Source organism: Perna viridis, chromosome 5, assembly GCF_037379345.1.
Source record: "Perna viridis isolate PV_CMFRI_1.1 ecotype Kerala chromosome 5, ASM3737934v1, whole genome shotgun sequence".
NCBI classification, from domain to species: Eukaryota; Metazoa; Mollusca; class Bivalvia; order Mytilida; family Mytilidae; genus Perna; species Perna viridis.
Window position 1 is genome coordinate 5,495,916 of NC_142449.1, and position 12,953 is coordinate 5,508,868.

At 30.4% G+C, this 12,953-nt stretch overlaps 1 protein-coding gene across 2 annotated transcripts in view; it reads right to left on the minus strand.

Moving 5' to 3' along the window:
- LOC148615720 (TOX high mobility group box family member 3-like) overlaps positions 1–12,953 on the minus strand; it is a 46,491-nt gene that overhangs the window by 20,731 nt on the left and 12,807 nt on the right. Inside the window, exons 2-3 of one of the 2 annotated variants that reach the window (XM_088582246.1) lie at positions 11,398–11,505; positions 1,306–1,392 (exon numbers count right to left, since the gene is read on the minus strand). In XM_088582246.1, the coding sequence (XP_088438372.1) occupies positions 1,306–1,350 (45 nt within the window). In that variant the 5' untranslated portion in view covers positions 1,351–1,392; positions 11,398–11,505. Of the gene's footprint in view, positions 1–1,305; positions 1,393–5,519; positions 5,886–11,397; positions 11,506–12,953 lie in introns of those variants that run through there. The other variant, XM_088582244.1, reaches the window with a different exon arrangement.

Consider the following 12,953-nt stretch of genomic DNA (forward strand, 5'->3'; position numbering starts at 1 on the left):
TCTTTATTGAGTTGACATTTTACTATTAGTAACTAAATTATAAATCAAAGTCTGAAAGTTTCAGCATGTCAGTTAACGAACACTAACAATTATGATCTGATAAAATATTTCAGAATATGGCTCTCCCATTAAAACAAATAAAAGTGTACAGTAAAAATTGCTATTTACAAATGATGGAAATATTGATTTTAGAGTGATGGTAGCAATTATTCAGTAATTTCTGGATCTTTAGATAATGTTATCTGCTATCATAGAGCTTCAATTGGAACCATTAGGGGAAAATTAGCTTATCCTGTAAATACCATGTCTCTTATTGTACAATTAATCAGTTGATGATAAAAGATGAAATTGTTCTGTCCTCTACAAACCTTTTGTTCTTTGTACTTAGTAGTCTCTTTTGAAGGTCCTATGTACTATACCAATTTGTACAACATATGATGGAATTACTAAATGGCCAAAAAAGAAATTTGGAACTTCCATAAAGGAACAATGAAACCCTCATCAGGACATTTTTAAATTCATACAACTCCTTCTGCCTTGTACGGCTTTTTCTAGTAAAAGTTACATCTGTTAATGTGTAAGTTATTTAATAAAACATATGTTGTCAATGTAAATACATTAAAACAATAAAAAAAAACATTTTACAGAAGACACCTGTAATTTACTTACAAGAGAAGCTCATTAAGTTTTTCTCTCCAAACCATAGAAAACTCATTCAATATAAATCATGTATTAAAGTATCCGTTAAATGATTATAACAGGACCATTTAGGTCCAATAAATTCTTTAAAGGTTCTATCTATCACCTGGTATTGGAGAAAACAGCCGGATCCTTTTCAAGGAATCCCTACGTAAATTACTTGTTTTTGTGAGAAATTTTATAAAAGCTTACAAATTAAAAACATTAGGAATGAATAAATATGGTTAGCATCTGTCATATAGCTCTCAGTATGATAAGTTCTATTCAGGTGTTAACAGGTCAAATATAATGTCTTCCTCTATAACTGAAGGAACATTATGCAAGTTCACAACCAACATTAAAATTATTTAATCATATACTTAATGTTTATTGGATGAGGTTGTAGCACACAAATTACTTGAGAATTTCTGTAACAAACTTGTGAAGTCTGACCAAAAATATTTCCTTTAGATTAAATAAAAAATATAATGTAATACTGGGGTGTTCCTAGTTTTTTATGCTAATGGTGCTATCTTGACTGCTGGAGATTTGATAGTAGTAACAGGAGCCCAAAAACTCATAGAAAACTAGTAAGATCAATTTACACCACAACATGGAAATACCTACCTCGTTTAATAAAAAACGGTTACCATGGTTGGTTGAATCGGCCATTACCGATGACAATGGAAAAAAACCTGGAGGCAACACTTGATTCTGAAAATAAAACAAAACAAATAACATGACATAAAAACAACTGTACAATTTAAAGTCTCTCAATTGACTTGCTCACCAGGTGGCCCAAATTAAGCTTATATATACACAAACATGAAGCTTCTAAAAAAATTCAATTCTAATACTACTGCAATAAATCAAAACTCAATATAACTGCAATAAATTCAAATCTGATACTACTGCAATAAATTCAAATTTAATATTGGGCCAAATAAAAAAAACATGTGGTTCCAGTTGCTTGACTAACCCTACCCACTTAAGGTAATCACAATTTTGTTCGTAACTTCTTTTGAATGGACTCATCATTTACAATTGTAAACAATGTCTGTGCATTTGCTTGCAGCTGCGGCCATGAGACAACTGAAAGCTGTAAATTTACAGCCTGTTGATGTTTTGTTTCTGATGATTTTCTACACAGTACACAGTATAGTGATCAGCTGTTGTCATAAATGTTTTCCCTGAACACTTAGCATTCATCTTGCAGGATTTAGCAAGATTTCAAGCTGACCTCGTGAGATGTTGAAAAGAAACAAAAGAATTCAAAAATAATTTTTTGACCTACCAATCCTATCTTGTTCTAAGAGGTGACTGGAAACACATATTTTTGATACCTGGCCTTACTGCAATAAATTCAAATTTGATACAACTGCAATTGTGCTTATTATGGTGGGTACTTATTTTCATGATAGATGATTTTAAAACAATATTACTAGTATTGAAGTTTGCCTTATCCGAAAGTTGCTGAATGCTTAATATGCATTTTCGTGAATTATAAGTGATTGTAAAATTCATGAAAACAAATACCCAACGAAAACAAGCACAACTACAGTAATAATAAAAAAAAAATACCAGGAAACAAATGTCAAGAACTTTTACTACTCACTATCAAATATATTAGCTAAAAATTCAGGTAAACTTGTACTCTTATTTCTGGGCAAATTTGCAGTAAAAGGGTAAAAAACTTAAGAATTAATGGCCAGTTGTTTAGGCTTATCCTAAATCCACAAACCTGTAGAAAAAAAAACAGTGTTCTAGTTACTAATCATTGTACTAGAGTTGTCTTTGTACATAAACAATTTGGTAGTTATTTTATAAAATTTCCAACTTCAAGTTAAATTATTTAAAATTTACTTTTGACTGTAAGTCCTCAAGCTTGCTTCAAATTTAATTCTGCATGGAAATTAAAATTTGGCCAATATTGGTATCAAGTAACCATTTCAATCATAAAGTGATATTAAGCACTGGTTACCATAACAATCAAACACCAATAGTATATACGTACTTTTATTTATTATAAAACTGTTTTTTGCAGAATTACAGTTTATTCATAAATTTCATAACAACATCTCAGTTAAAATGCAAATAAAGAAGGCAATGGACAATACTACTATCAAAATTTACTGCTAACAAAAGTCATCACAATATATTATTTCTCCCCTCAGTGCTTCTAAATCTAAATCACTTGAAAAGCTGACAAGCCCCTTTTTGACAACCAGTTATACTATCAATTACAATAGACCCCTTTAAAAGTACAGCTAGTCCATAAAACAAACATTGAGTATTGATCAATCCAATTCAAAAAGGGATTTAAACTAAATAATGATCAGGATAAAAATTTCACCTGTTCAGAGCACCTGTCCATTCTCCCTGGTCACACGACTCTATAGTTATATTCAATGATTGACTTTTCATGTTTTGGTAGATATTAACTACACATAAAAAGGGACATAATTTCTTCTCCATAATTTTGATAGATCAACAAATGTAAATCTTCCTACGGAAAATCCTGGACATTACAACAAATAGTTTCTTTTTCTAAAACACAACTTTTTGCATAAGAATATACATCTTATAATGACTAAATTATAAAAAAAAGTGTTTATGCTATCCTGGGATAGGTCAATATTTTAATAAAAGAAGTAACAAAAAGCTCTTAAACTAATTACAAACAGTAGTCACAATATAACTACAAAAGCCAAATTAGTCTCAACCATTTAAAAATATGTCATTAAACATGGTTTTGCTGACTATTTCCTCATTTCATTAGGTTCCTGAACCACACTAGGATAAACCTGCCCCTAACCAAGTCCTGAAGCTCGACAACAATTATTTAATCATGCAAGCCATAAGTTGGATAACCATGCCCATTCATAAAGCTTGGCACCAAATCTATCAACCAGATACCCAGTCTATTAACTGAACAGCCGGTCTATAAGCTGGACACATATTCTATAAGAAGGAAACCCAGTCTATAAGCTGGACACATAATCCATAAAATGGAAACCCAGTCTATAAGCTGGACACACAATCCATAAAATGGAAACCCAGTCTATAAGCTGGACACCAAATCTATAAGATGGAAATCCAGTCTATAACCTGGACACCAAATCTATATACACCTAAAGCTGGACATCCAATATATATATAGGAGTAACACCCAGTTTGGCAACCAATCCTCAAGCTGGACTCCAAGTCTTTAAGCAAGCACCCATACCTGAAGCTGGACATTCAATTTATTAGCAGAATACTTAGTCAATTAGCTGGACATTCAGGGCTTAATTTACAAGCAAGACACCTTTAGTCAGTATGGAAGTGGACATTAATTTTGTTTTGCCATAAATAATTTGTTTAGTTTTTTAAGATAAGTTGACATGATAATATCTAGCTACAGTATAATATAATCTAAAGTTGTCTACTGTAATAACATTGAAGATATCCAGATAATGAATTGAATGCCCAGTTGTGGTAAAATCTCGGATGAACACCTGTTGTGGTTTCCAGTTTAGCTACCAGAGGATACGTTATAGCACTGAAAATATTGTACACATTTACCACTGAGTTTCTGAAAATTAAAGCCCACAATGACATTTCAGTTTGTTTTTTGTTTTTTGGTTTTTTTTTTGTGTGGTATAAAAAAAATTCATGATTCTGTAAATAACAAAATTCTCAAGTGTTATTTCCAGATATTATTACAAGAGTCACATTTTTCACAACAATGAAAATAACCTCTACATGTTATAATAAAAAAAAATGTTACTACTTGATATTCAATGATTTTAAACTTTTCACATTTTCTCAACTGTCTGAGTTATTCTTTTCTTAGACTTCTTTTAGGTCTTTTCTTCAATTTTGAGTTTCTGTTTATTTGTATTTATTGCTAATAAGCATTTTGTAACTTTTCAAGAAAGCATCAGTATGTCTTAATAATTATATAGAATGCTTCATATACATGTACATGTACATTAGAAATGATCAAAATCAATATACTGGCCTGAATTTTAAAATGGTTTAACAGAATAGGATACTCTAAAGAAATGTATTTCACACCAATTAACAGGGTGGGAAATTGAGAGATTCGACATCTTATGGTCAACAAAGTAAAAAAATATGTAATCATTAATTTAAAAAGATCAATGTAAAAATAATGAAAAAGTGTTGAAAAAACCATGAGAGGTCGAATCTAGTAACTCAAACACAATGTATGTATGTGTATTGCAACTGTAAGTACATGTATTATCACAAGTATATATATACAGAGAGAGAGAGAGAGTTCAGTTGTATTGGTCATTCAGTGGTCTATAAATCACCTACTGGACACATGATTGACAATGACTGTAATTATTGTTCATTTGACAAATAAATGTCATCACAGCTGTCATTTGATGAGAAATTTTTTCTCCCAAAGTCCTTTAAAAAAATTAACAAACTTCTTTAGAACATTCCTTAGCCTTTTATGCCTTATCAATTAAAACCTTTTTTCATGCTAAATATATTTAAAGAAATTCATAATTTTTATTTCTATATTACATCTTTCTTTTCATTTTAGTAAGCTATCTGAACAGTGCCCAGTCTCATAAAAAATCTCAAAATTAAGATTTTCCTCAAATCCTTCATCTTATGGCCAATCACATCACTTGAAATTGAAGATATGAGAAAAAATTCAGGATTTGAGTAAATTCTAAACTTGAGAAGTTTTAATGAAACCCAGGCCAGAATTAACAATAACATTTCATTCTACAATACAAGTTTTTTTCTTTACAGAAAATTTAAATGAACAGATTTAAGTTTTTACTTTGAATAATTTAATTTTGCAGTTTTATATGACATACCTTTGGTATTTGACAGTTATAAAATGTCCTAGGTCTTCTGAATTCCTCAACTGTTTCCAAAGTCATGTTGTATCAGTAGAATAAAATCAGATGATTCCTTATATTAAGTACTTTCACATTATCCTTATTTCATGCCTTAAAACACTGAGATTACAGTAAATGTAAGTAATCCTAGGAACATTTCCAATACTAACAGATCAAATTGTTTGTATCAGTAATTCACAAATTTTTACACAAAATCAATAGAAACAAATGTATTCTCAATAGAAAATATAAATCTTTCTCTTCATCATCCTCATAAGGCAATATAGCTAGATTGTGTATGAGAATGAACCATTTCATTAGAGACTGGCCTTATTCAATCAGGATCCATTAGTCATCAAGGCTGTTCTGTTAGACCCCCTCCTCATGGCAGATGCACAGGCTACTTGGGAAATGACACCTGCTTTCTTAAACTTGGTTATTATGATTTTTATGTCATTTCAAATTTAAATCAACATCAATAAAAGAAAATAGATTTTCTCCCAAATAAAGTCAATGATAACCAAAATACAATGGTCACAGTAATGAATAAGGTTGTTATTTTTTGTTCCTATTACAAAAAAAAAAAGAATTAAAAGACAAAATTTACTGTCACCTGGTTCTACACATCAAAGACTCTTTTGTAAATTTCAAATTAATTTTATTTATTTTAATTTTCAAATCTTTTCAAAATCTTAGTCCATGTCTTTATTCTTCAGTGAACTTAATTTAATTACATCTTGTACCTTTCATCTAAAACCATTGAACAGGAAAATCTTATTATTTATTCACTTTTTAAGTTTGACAATCTTTACTGGTTTCTGTATTTCATTGCCTCTTCATTATTTTGAAACACTAAATCTTAAGTTATAAGAAATTAACACTTTGAAAATCCATAATCTTAAGTTTTGAAAATCTATGATTATAAACCCTATAATTTAACTTTAAAATTAAATCTGAAACAAATCATCTATAAGCATGAAAAGAAATTCAAAGCATATATCTATTCAATAGATAAAAAATAATAATTGTTTCATTTATTTTATCACAAGTTACTGTATCACATGAATGTTGTTCTCTATAAATTTGGTCCTTTTATTAACTTCTAGGATTGCTAGATATTTATGTTATCACACCATGAAATATGTAATGGAATACTCCATTTAATTTCAACATCATTACAAATTGGCACAGGCTCTTTTGTTATGATGTTTAACAAATAATTCCAGTTGATATTTTGCAATATTCAATTTTCACTCATTATGAAACCTATAAATATCAACTTGATTTACTTTATTTAACTGGCTAAGGCTCATTTTGAAACCTATAGATGTCTGTCAATACCACATGAGGAGCATTATACTGTTTGCTTCATACATTTAGACATAAACATAATAATATGAAGAATCATTTTCTTAAGCTGGTACCAGAGCAGTGGATCAGCAAATACAAGATTGTTTGTCTATATGTAAGTTACAAAAATTCATAATGTATCAAATTATATACAAAGCTATCGATGTTGAGCCTTTATTCAGATAAAAAAATAAAGTTTGTTTTATGTCTAAACAAAATCCCATGTCTGACCTGGTTCAAAACTTCAAAGGGGTATAACTCCCATAAAAGTCAGTCAATCATGGATTCCAGGTAATATGCACAACTACATATCATATCCTAGCAATCTATCCATTTCATTTAATTTTTTGCAGTAGTTTATGAGGAGCCACACTTACAAAAGTAAGTCTGACTGACAGACGAAGACAGACAGACAGACAGAGTAAAAACAATAATCCATGACCATATGCATTATCATCCTTCCAAAATTTCTTTCTATCAAAGAAACTACAGGAGTTTAATGAATTAAAGACTGGATGTACAGACAGACAGACAAGCATTGGTAAAAATATATCCTAAACTCACCTTATCATGAGTAGTAGTTAAGTGAAAGAGTAATAAGAATTATTACAGCCTCACATTTTTTTCCATACAGAAAACACTTTGAAATATTAGTGGAACAGAGCTCTAAACAAACTTGATTAAGGGTGATGAAAATTAGTTTTGTCAAAAAGTATCTAATGTATTAACATCAAGTAGAGACAGGAGATAGATCAAGTAATCAACATGGGTTTTTTTAACTCAGAAATAAATGACAGAAAAAGATCTGATTTCTTATAAATTTAGGACAATATTACATGTACATATATACCGTAAAAAAATTAATTATTTAAGATCAACCAATTATCATTTTCATAACTGCTTTTAGTTACAGGAAGTTTATACATTTGTATTATAAACACATATTAATTGTATCCCCAGTACATGAGGACCTATTTTAATGTCAGAGACAGGTGCTTTGTTGATCATAGTCGGTTATTTTTCATGTCAGCTGTTACTAACAAGAGAGAGAGAGAGATGACAAATTATTTTATGTAATTACTTTTGAGGATAACTTGAAGTAACTAACCTTTAACCTTCATCAATTCATTTATTTTTAAACCAAAAACAGTTAGGGTTTAATTGATTATGGACGTCTACATTAAAAGTTATTTTCATATCTTCATATATTTTTGTAATTGACAATTCAGGTGTCATTGGAAATGTAATTGATTGTTAAATCTGCCAGCTGGTTTTAATTTTCAATAATACATTATACATTGTTGTTTTTAGCATTTGGATTACTAAATAAGGTTTTCTTACCTAAATGTACAAATTTTCAATGACTAGAATTTTTAGACACATGTAGTTGCTATACATTAAAAGAGATTTTAAGTCAATTCTTTACAGAAAATTATATCATTAAAGGACTGTAATAGAATATTAAGAACACTTAGACTGATGTTAGTTATGACAAATACATAAAGATGAATACGGTGTTTTTTTTTTTACCTTTTTTTCGAAAGAAAATCAGAAAAAATAACAGGAAACAGAAATGTATGGTTAAATAATATTTCTGAAATACATGCCTATTCTTAGTCACTGTAATTTCATAAAAGACAAATGGACTAAGTAACAAGGTTGAAATGCCAAAATCTGAAATGGTTATTGATTCATATTTTGTCTTACCTTTCCTAAAATGGCTTAATTATTTAGATCAATAGTTCAAATCAAGACAATGAATTAAAAGTTGCTGAAGACTAATTTCATCTACTAAACATTTAAAGAACATTTTAATCCATCCAAGTTATTTTTTGAAGGTACATGTGTTACATAATAATTCAAACAAAAGTTTCCTACCATAATCTAAGATGTTTTCCGCTGGAATTCCATAATTTTAATGAAGACTAACCTCTGATGGCAGGACGGGGAGGTCATAAGGTCAAGCAGTGGTGACCCTAAGATCAATGATCATCAACCTGTCATTATGTCAAAGGGAACAACTTGAGAAAGAGAAATGTGTACCTTCATGACCACACACAGGTAAACTTAATTAATACAGGTAATCAAAGCCATATTTAACCTTTTGATTATAGGGTCAATGATATTAATGGACTATAAATAAAGTTATGATAAACAATTTTTTTTTAATTTGATTTTGACAATAGGTATCAGTAGTGCTGTCATAATCATTTATATACATGTACATGTCTAGCACAGAAAGAATAATGCAAGATTTTTTTTCCCTTTTCAGATTCCACCATCCAGGTATACATCATATACATTTATGGAAGGAAGACTTTTATTTCCTGTATGACTATGCTAGACATATTTTTCTATAGATAAATACATTTTAATTTTTTTCCAATTTTTACATATTAAGTCATGCTGCCTGGTATGCAATCTAAAAATAGAACCAGTTAAGAAAATAATTGTCTTGATTTGACATGCAGTAACTATTACTGCAAAGATCATCTACAGTTCAAAGTCATTTGTCTGTTTTATTACCCCTATTACTCAATGATTGGAGTTACATAATTCTCCTTTAAACCCTAAAGGCAATACACAATTTCATGTTAAACACCTGGACTTTAGTTAATATAGCCTGAAAACAATTACTGACAAGTCAAAACTGAAAGTCCAAATAATACTCTAAAATCAAACTTAAATGTATGTCAATAATATTTATCAAAATGTTGTGCATCAGTACAATTACTATAAATATAAGTAAAGACTTTTACTGCTGCCAATCAGTTTTAGGATCAACTCGGCAGGACTACTAATAATAAAGACCATGCCGTAAATTTTGAGAAAGAGTTGGAATGAGATACAAGGGAACCAAGATTCTGGCAGAAATCAAAAGAATGTAATCAGGAACAAAAACCAAACATGGAAAACAGACATACACAACAAAGAACATAAAATAACCAAAAATCAATGATCAAAAATCCCCATGAAGTTAAAAATGTTTTATATAACATTTATGAAAAGACCTGTTTCAATCTATCCAGTAGTTTCAGAGAGAAGATTTTTAAAATTGGAAGTGTAAAATTTGGGAAAAAAATCCAATTTCTGACCCATTACACAGTCATGTGTCAGCGGATTGTTCTGAATATTTCGGCATAGGTACATCCCATCATGCTGAACAATTTTTCCGGCCAGATTTAAGCTAAACCCAACTGTTTTTGAGTTACTTGCAAAATTCTGCAATTTGACCCCTATAGTCTATTTTTAGTAACAGCAGCCATGTCTTTTTCCAGATAAAAAATCCCTACACAAGGAGTTTTAAAAATACCCTTAGGAACATTCATACAAAGCTTAGTTACAATCTGTTGAGTAGTTTCAGAGGAGAAGATGTTTGAGAAAGTTTACAGGCCACCACTATGGATGAAGTGATGGCAATAGCTAACATGGTCTTTTGCCAAGGTAAGCTAAAAATAGAAGTATTTCCTTTAATATATTCTTAAATATTAGTAATTGCTATAAACTCACTCAAATGAACTGATCTGCAAGCAGAAATTATAGTTCCTTACAAAATCTATGACCCATGCTAACTAAATTGATATCCTCTGCTCTCCCATTTGATAACAATCAATAGTCTTCAAGATCTTGATAAGGGCTACTTATGTACTAAAGTTGACCAAAAATTATTGAAGGATATTGAGCTGGAGTGTCCACAAGAATATAAAGAACAGACTAAAATATAAATTTCTCACTGATGGTACCCAATAATCATGAATGCAAAATCATTCAGATCAACATTTGAAATAAGAGGTGCAATATCTTCAATATTAATTAAACATCATGTTCAAGTTTCATTAAATTCCATTAAGTGGTGAAGGGGAGTTGTGGATAAGAGATTGGTGGTCAAAATTCATTAAAGGCAAACTTCATATTTTGCTACTGAAAACCAACCACACCCCCAACCACCCCCCAAAAAACAAAACAAAACAAACAAAAACACACAAACAAACAAACAAAAACCAAGAAGCATTCAGATCAAAATTTGAAGTAGGAGGTGCACAGCTGATAAATATTATGTGAAAGTTCCATTCCATCATTGGTGTAAGAGGAGTGGCAGATAAAAGGTAGATTCCATGTAGTCATCGCAGTCAAAATTCTGCTAAATTAAAATCAAAGATTCAATACTTGGTAAATAATCTTTTTTTTTTTAAATTGATTCAGTGATGAAGGAGGATTGCAGATAAGAGAAGGGTAAGCCTCTGGGAAATAGAAGTATGGAGGGAAGAGAGTGTGGATGAACAGACAGACATCCTTATCACTAAATATCCCATACTTTGCAAACAGGGGATACAAATATCTTAATGAACTAGTGTTTAGCTTTTATGTTTCTTGACAGAACAGATAAATAACTGACTGAGAAACTGGGTTATTCAATGTAGTATAGCTCTAAATTAAGAGTTGACAATAAAGTCTTTGAAAAGTTATTGAATATTTGTACTACCATCCATTCTAGAATACTAACCCATTTTCAATTTTTCTGTTATTCTGATCAGGAAATTCTCAAATTATCCAGTGATGTATTTAAACAGCTTTCACAGCACCTTAATCTTAAAAAATCAGGGGACACAATCTGAAATGGAAGAAGAAAAACTGAATCAGTAAAATTTACCCATTTGTATATCCTCATTAAATGTAATAATTGAAAAAGGTAAGTTTTGTTGAAAGTCTTTTTCTTAGTACAAAAAAAAAAACGTATCAGAAACAGGAGGCTTCTAGGAGCCTGAATTGCTCACCTGGTTCAATATTTACCCTTCAAGAGAAACTATTCTAACAAGGAGTTGTCCAAACAACTTCGATCCAATAGAGTTTTGCAGGCTTATCATAAGGATAATTTCATCAATTTAATTGAAACAAGAGGCTCAAGAGAGCTTCAACCACTCATCTGGTTTACCATTTGCTTATTCGAAAAACTTGGTGAATTAAAATTAACTGAATTGTCAAAAGCAGAAAATGCTTTGAATAGCATTTTTATGACCAGAACTTTGCTAAAGCCAAAAGTTTTTGAATTATTATTCCAACTCCAATATTAAGTTTTTAGTAAAGGCAGCCATATCAATTAATGGATTAAAAATCACAAGTCATTTTGAGCACATTTCACCAAAGAACCAATATGCTCATGATCATTAAATGATAAGGTGGAAACAATTCACCATATGTACCGAAATCGCGTTATTTTTTTTTGACGAATCAGTTCACTGTACCTTGTGGTCACCTATGATACTAACGATAGGATTATATTTTAAAATAAATAAATTTATTGGTATTAGTGTTATAGCGAACATTATTTTAATGACCAAGAGAAAAAAATAAAATATTGCTTAAATGTTTTATTGCAAATGGAATGATGGATCAAATCCTTACTTTTTATTTCCAGTCATACATAAGCGGATTTGTTATGTAATATATGGCGGCGCCCATGAAGGACACACGTCTCTTAAGAAGTGTTGTGATAAGTACTGTCAAACATATCCAATATCTTGATATGTATCATTTGAGAAAAAAAAATGTATCGTTACACCCCTATTAAATGATCTTAAATGGTTTTAAAGAAGAAGATTTTCAAAGCTGTACATGTGGAAAAAAAACCACTAAGAATTGTTTCAAGAGCCATCACCCATTCATCAGTAGATGAATGGTTTCGAAAATTTCGGCATCAGTCTGCCTCATGATGCTAAACAATAAAAAATTTTGCTAAAGGTAACGGTTTTTGAGTTATTTGCAAAACTGCCTTTTGACCTCTGTGTTCTATTTTGAGTAATGTTTTTTTCATGGATCATAAATCCAAACAGTCAATTTGCGCACAAATATTCTAAGTAATAATCATGCCAAGTTTACAGTCCAGTTATTTCAGAGGAGAAGATTTTTGAAAATTTGTCCATAACAATGATGATGACAACGGACGCCAAGTGATGGCATATCTCTAACAAGTTGTCGACAACTTCAATTCAAAGAAACTTTTGTAGGCCTTATCACTAAGATTAATTCATCAAGGAGAGTCTTCTATTATTGTTTGCAAGA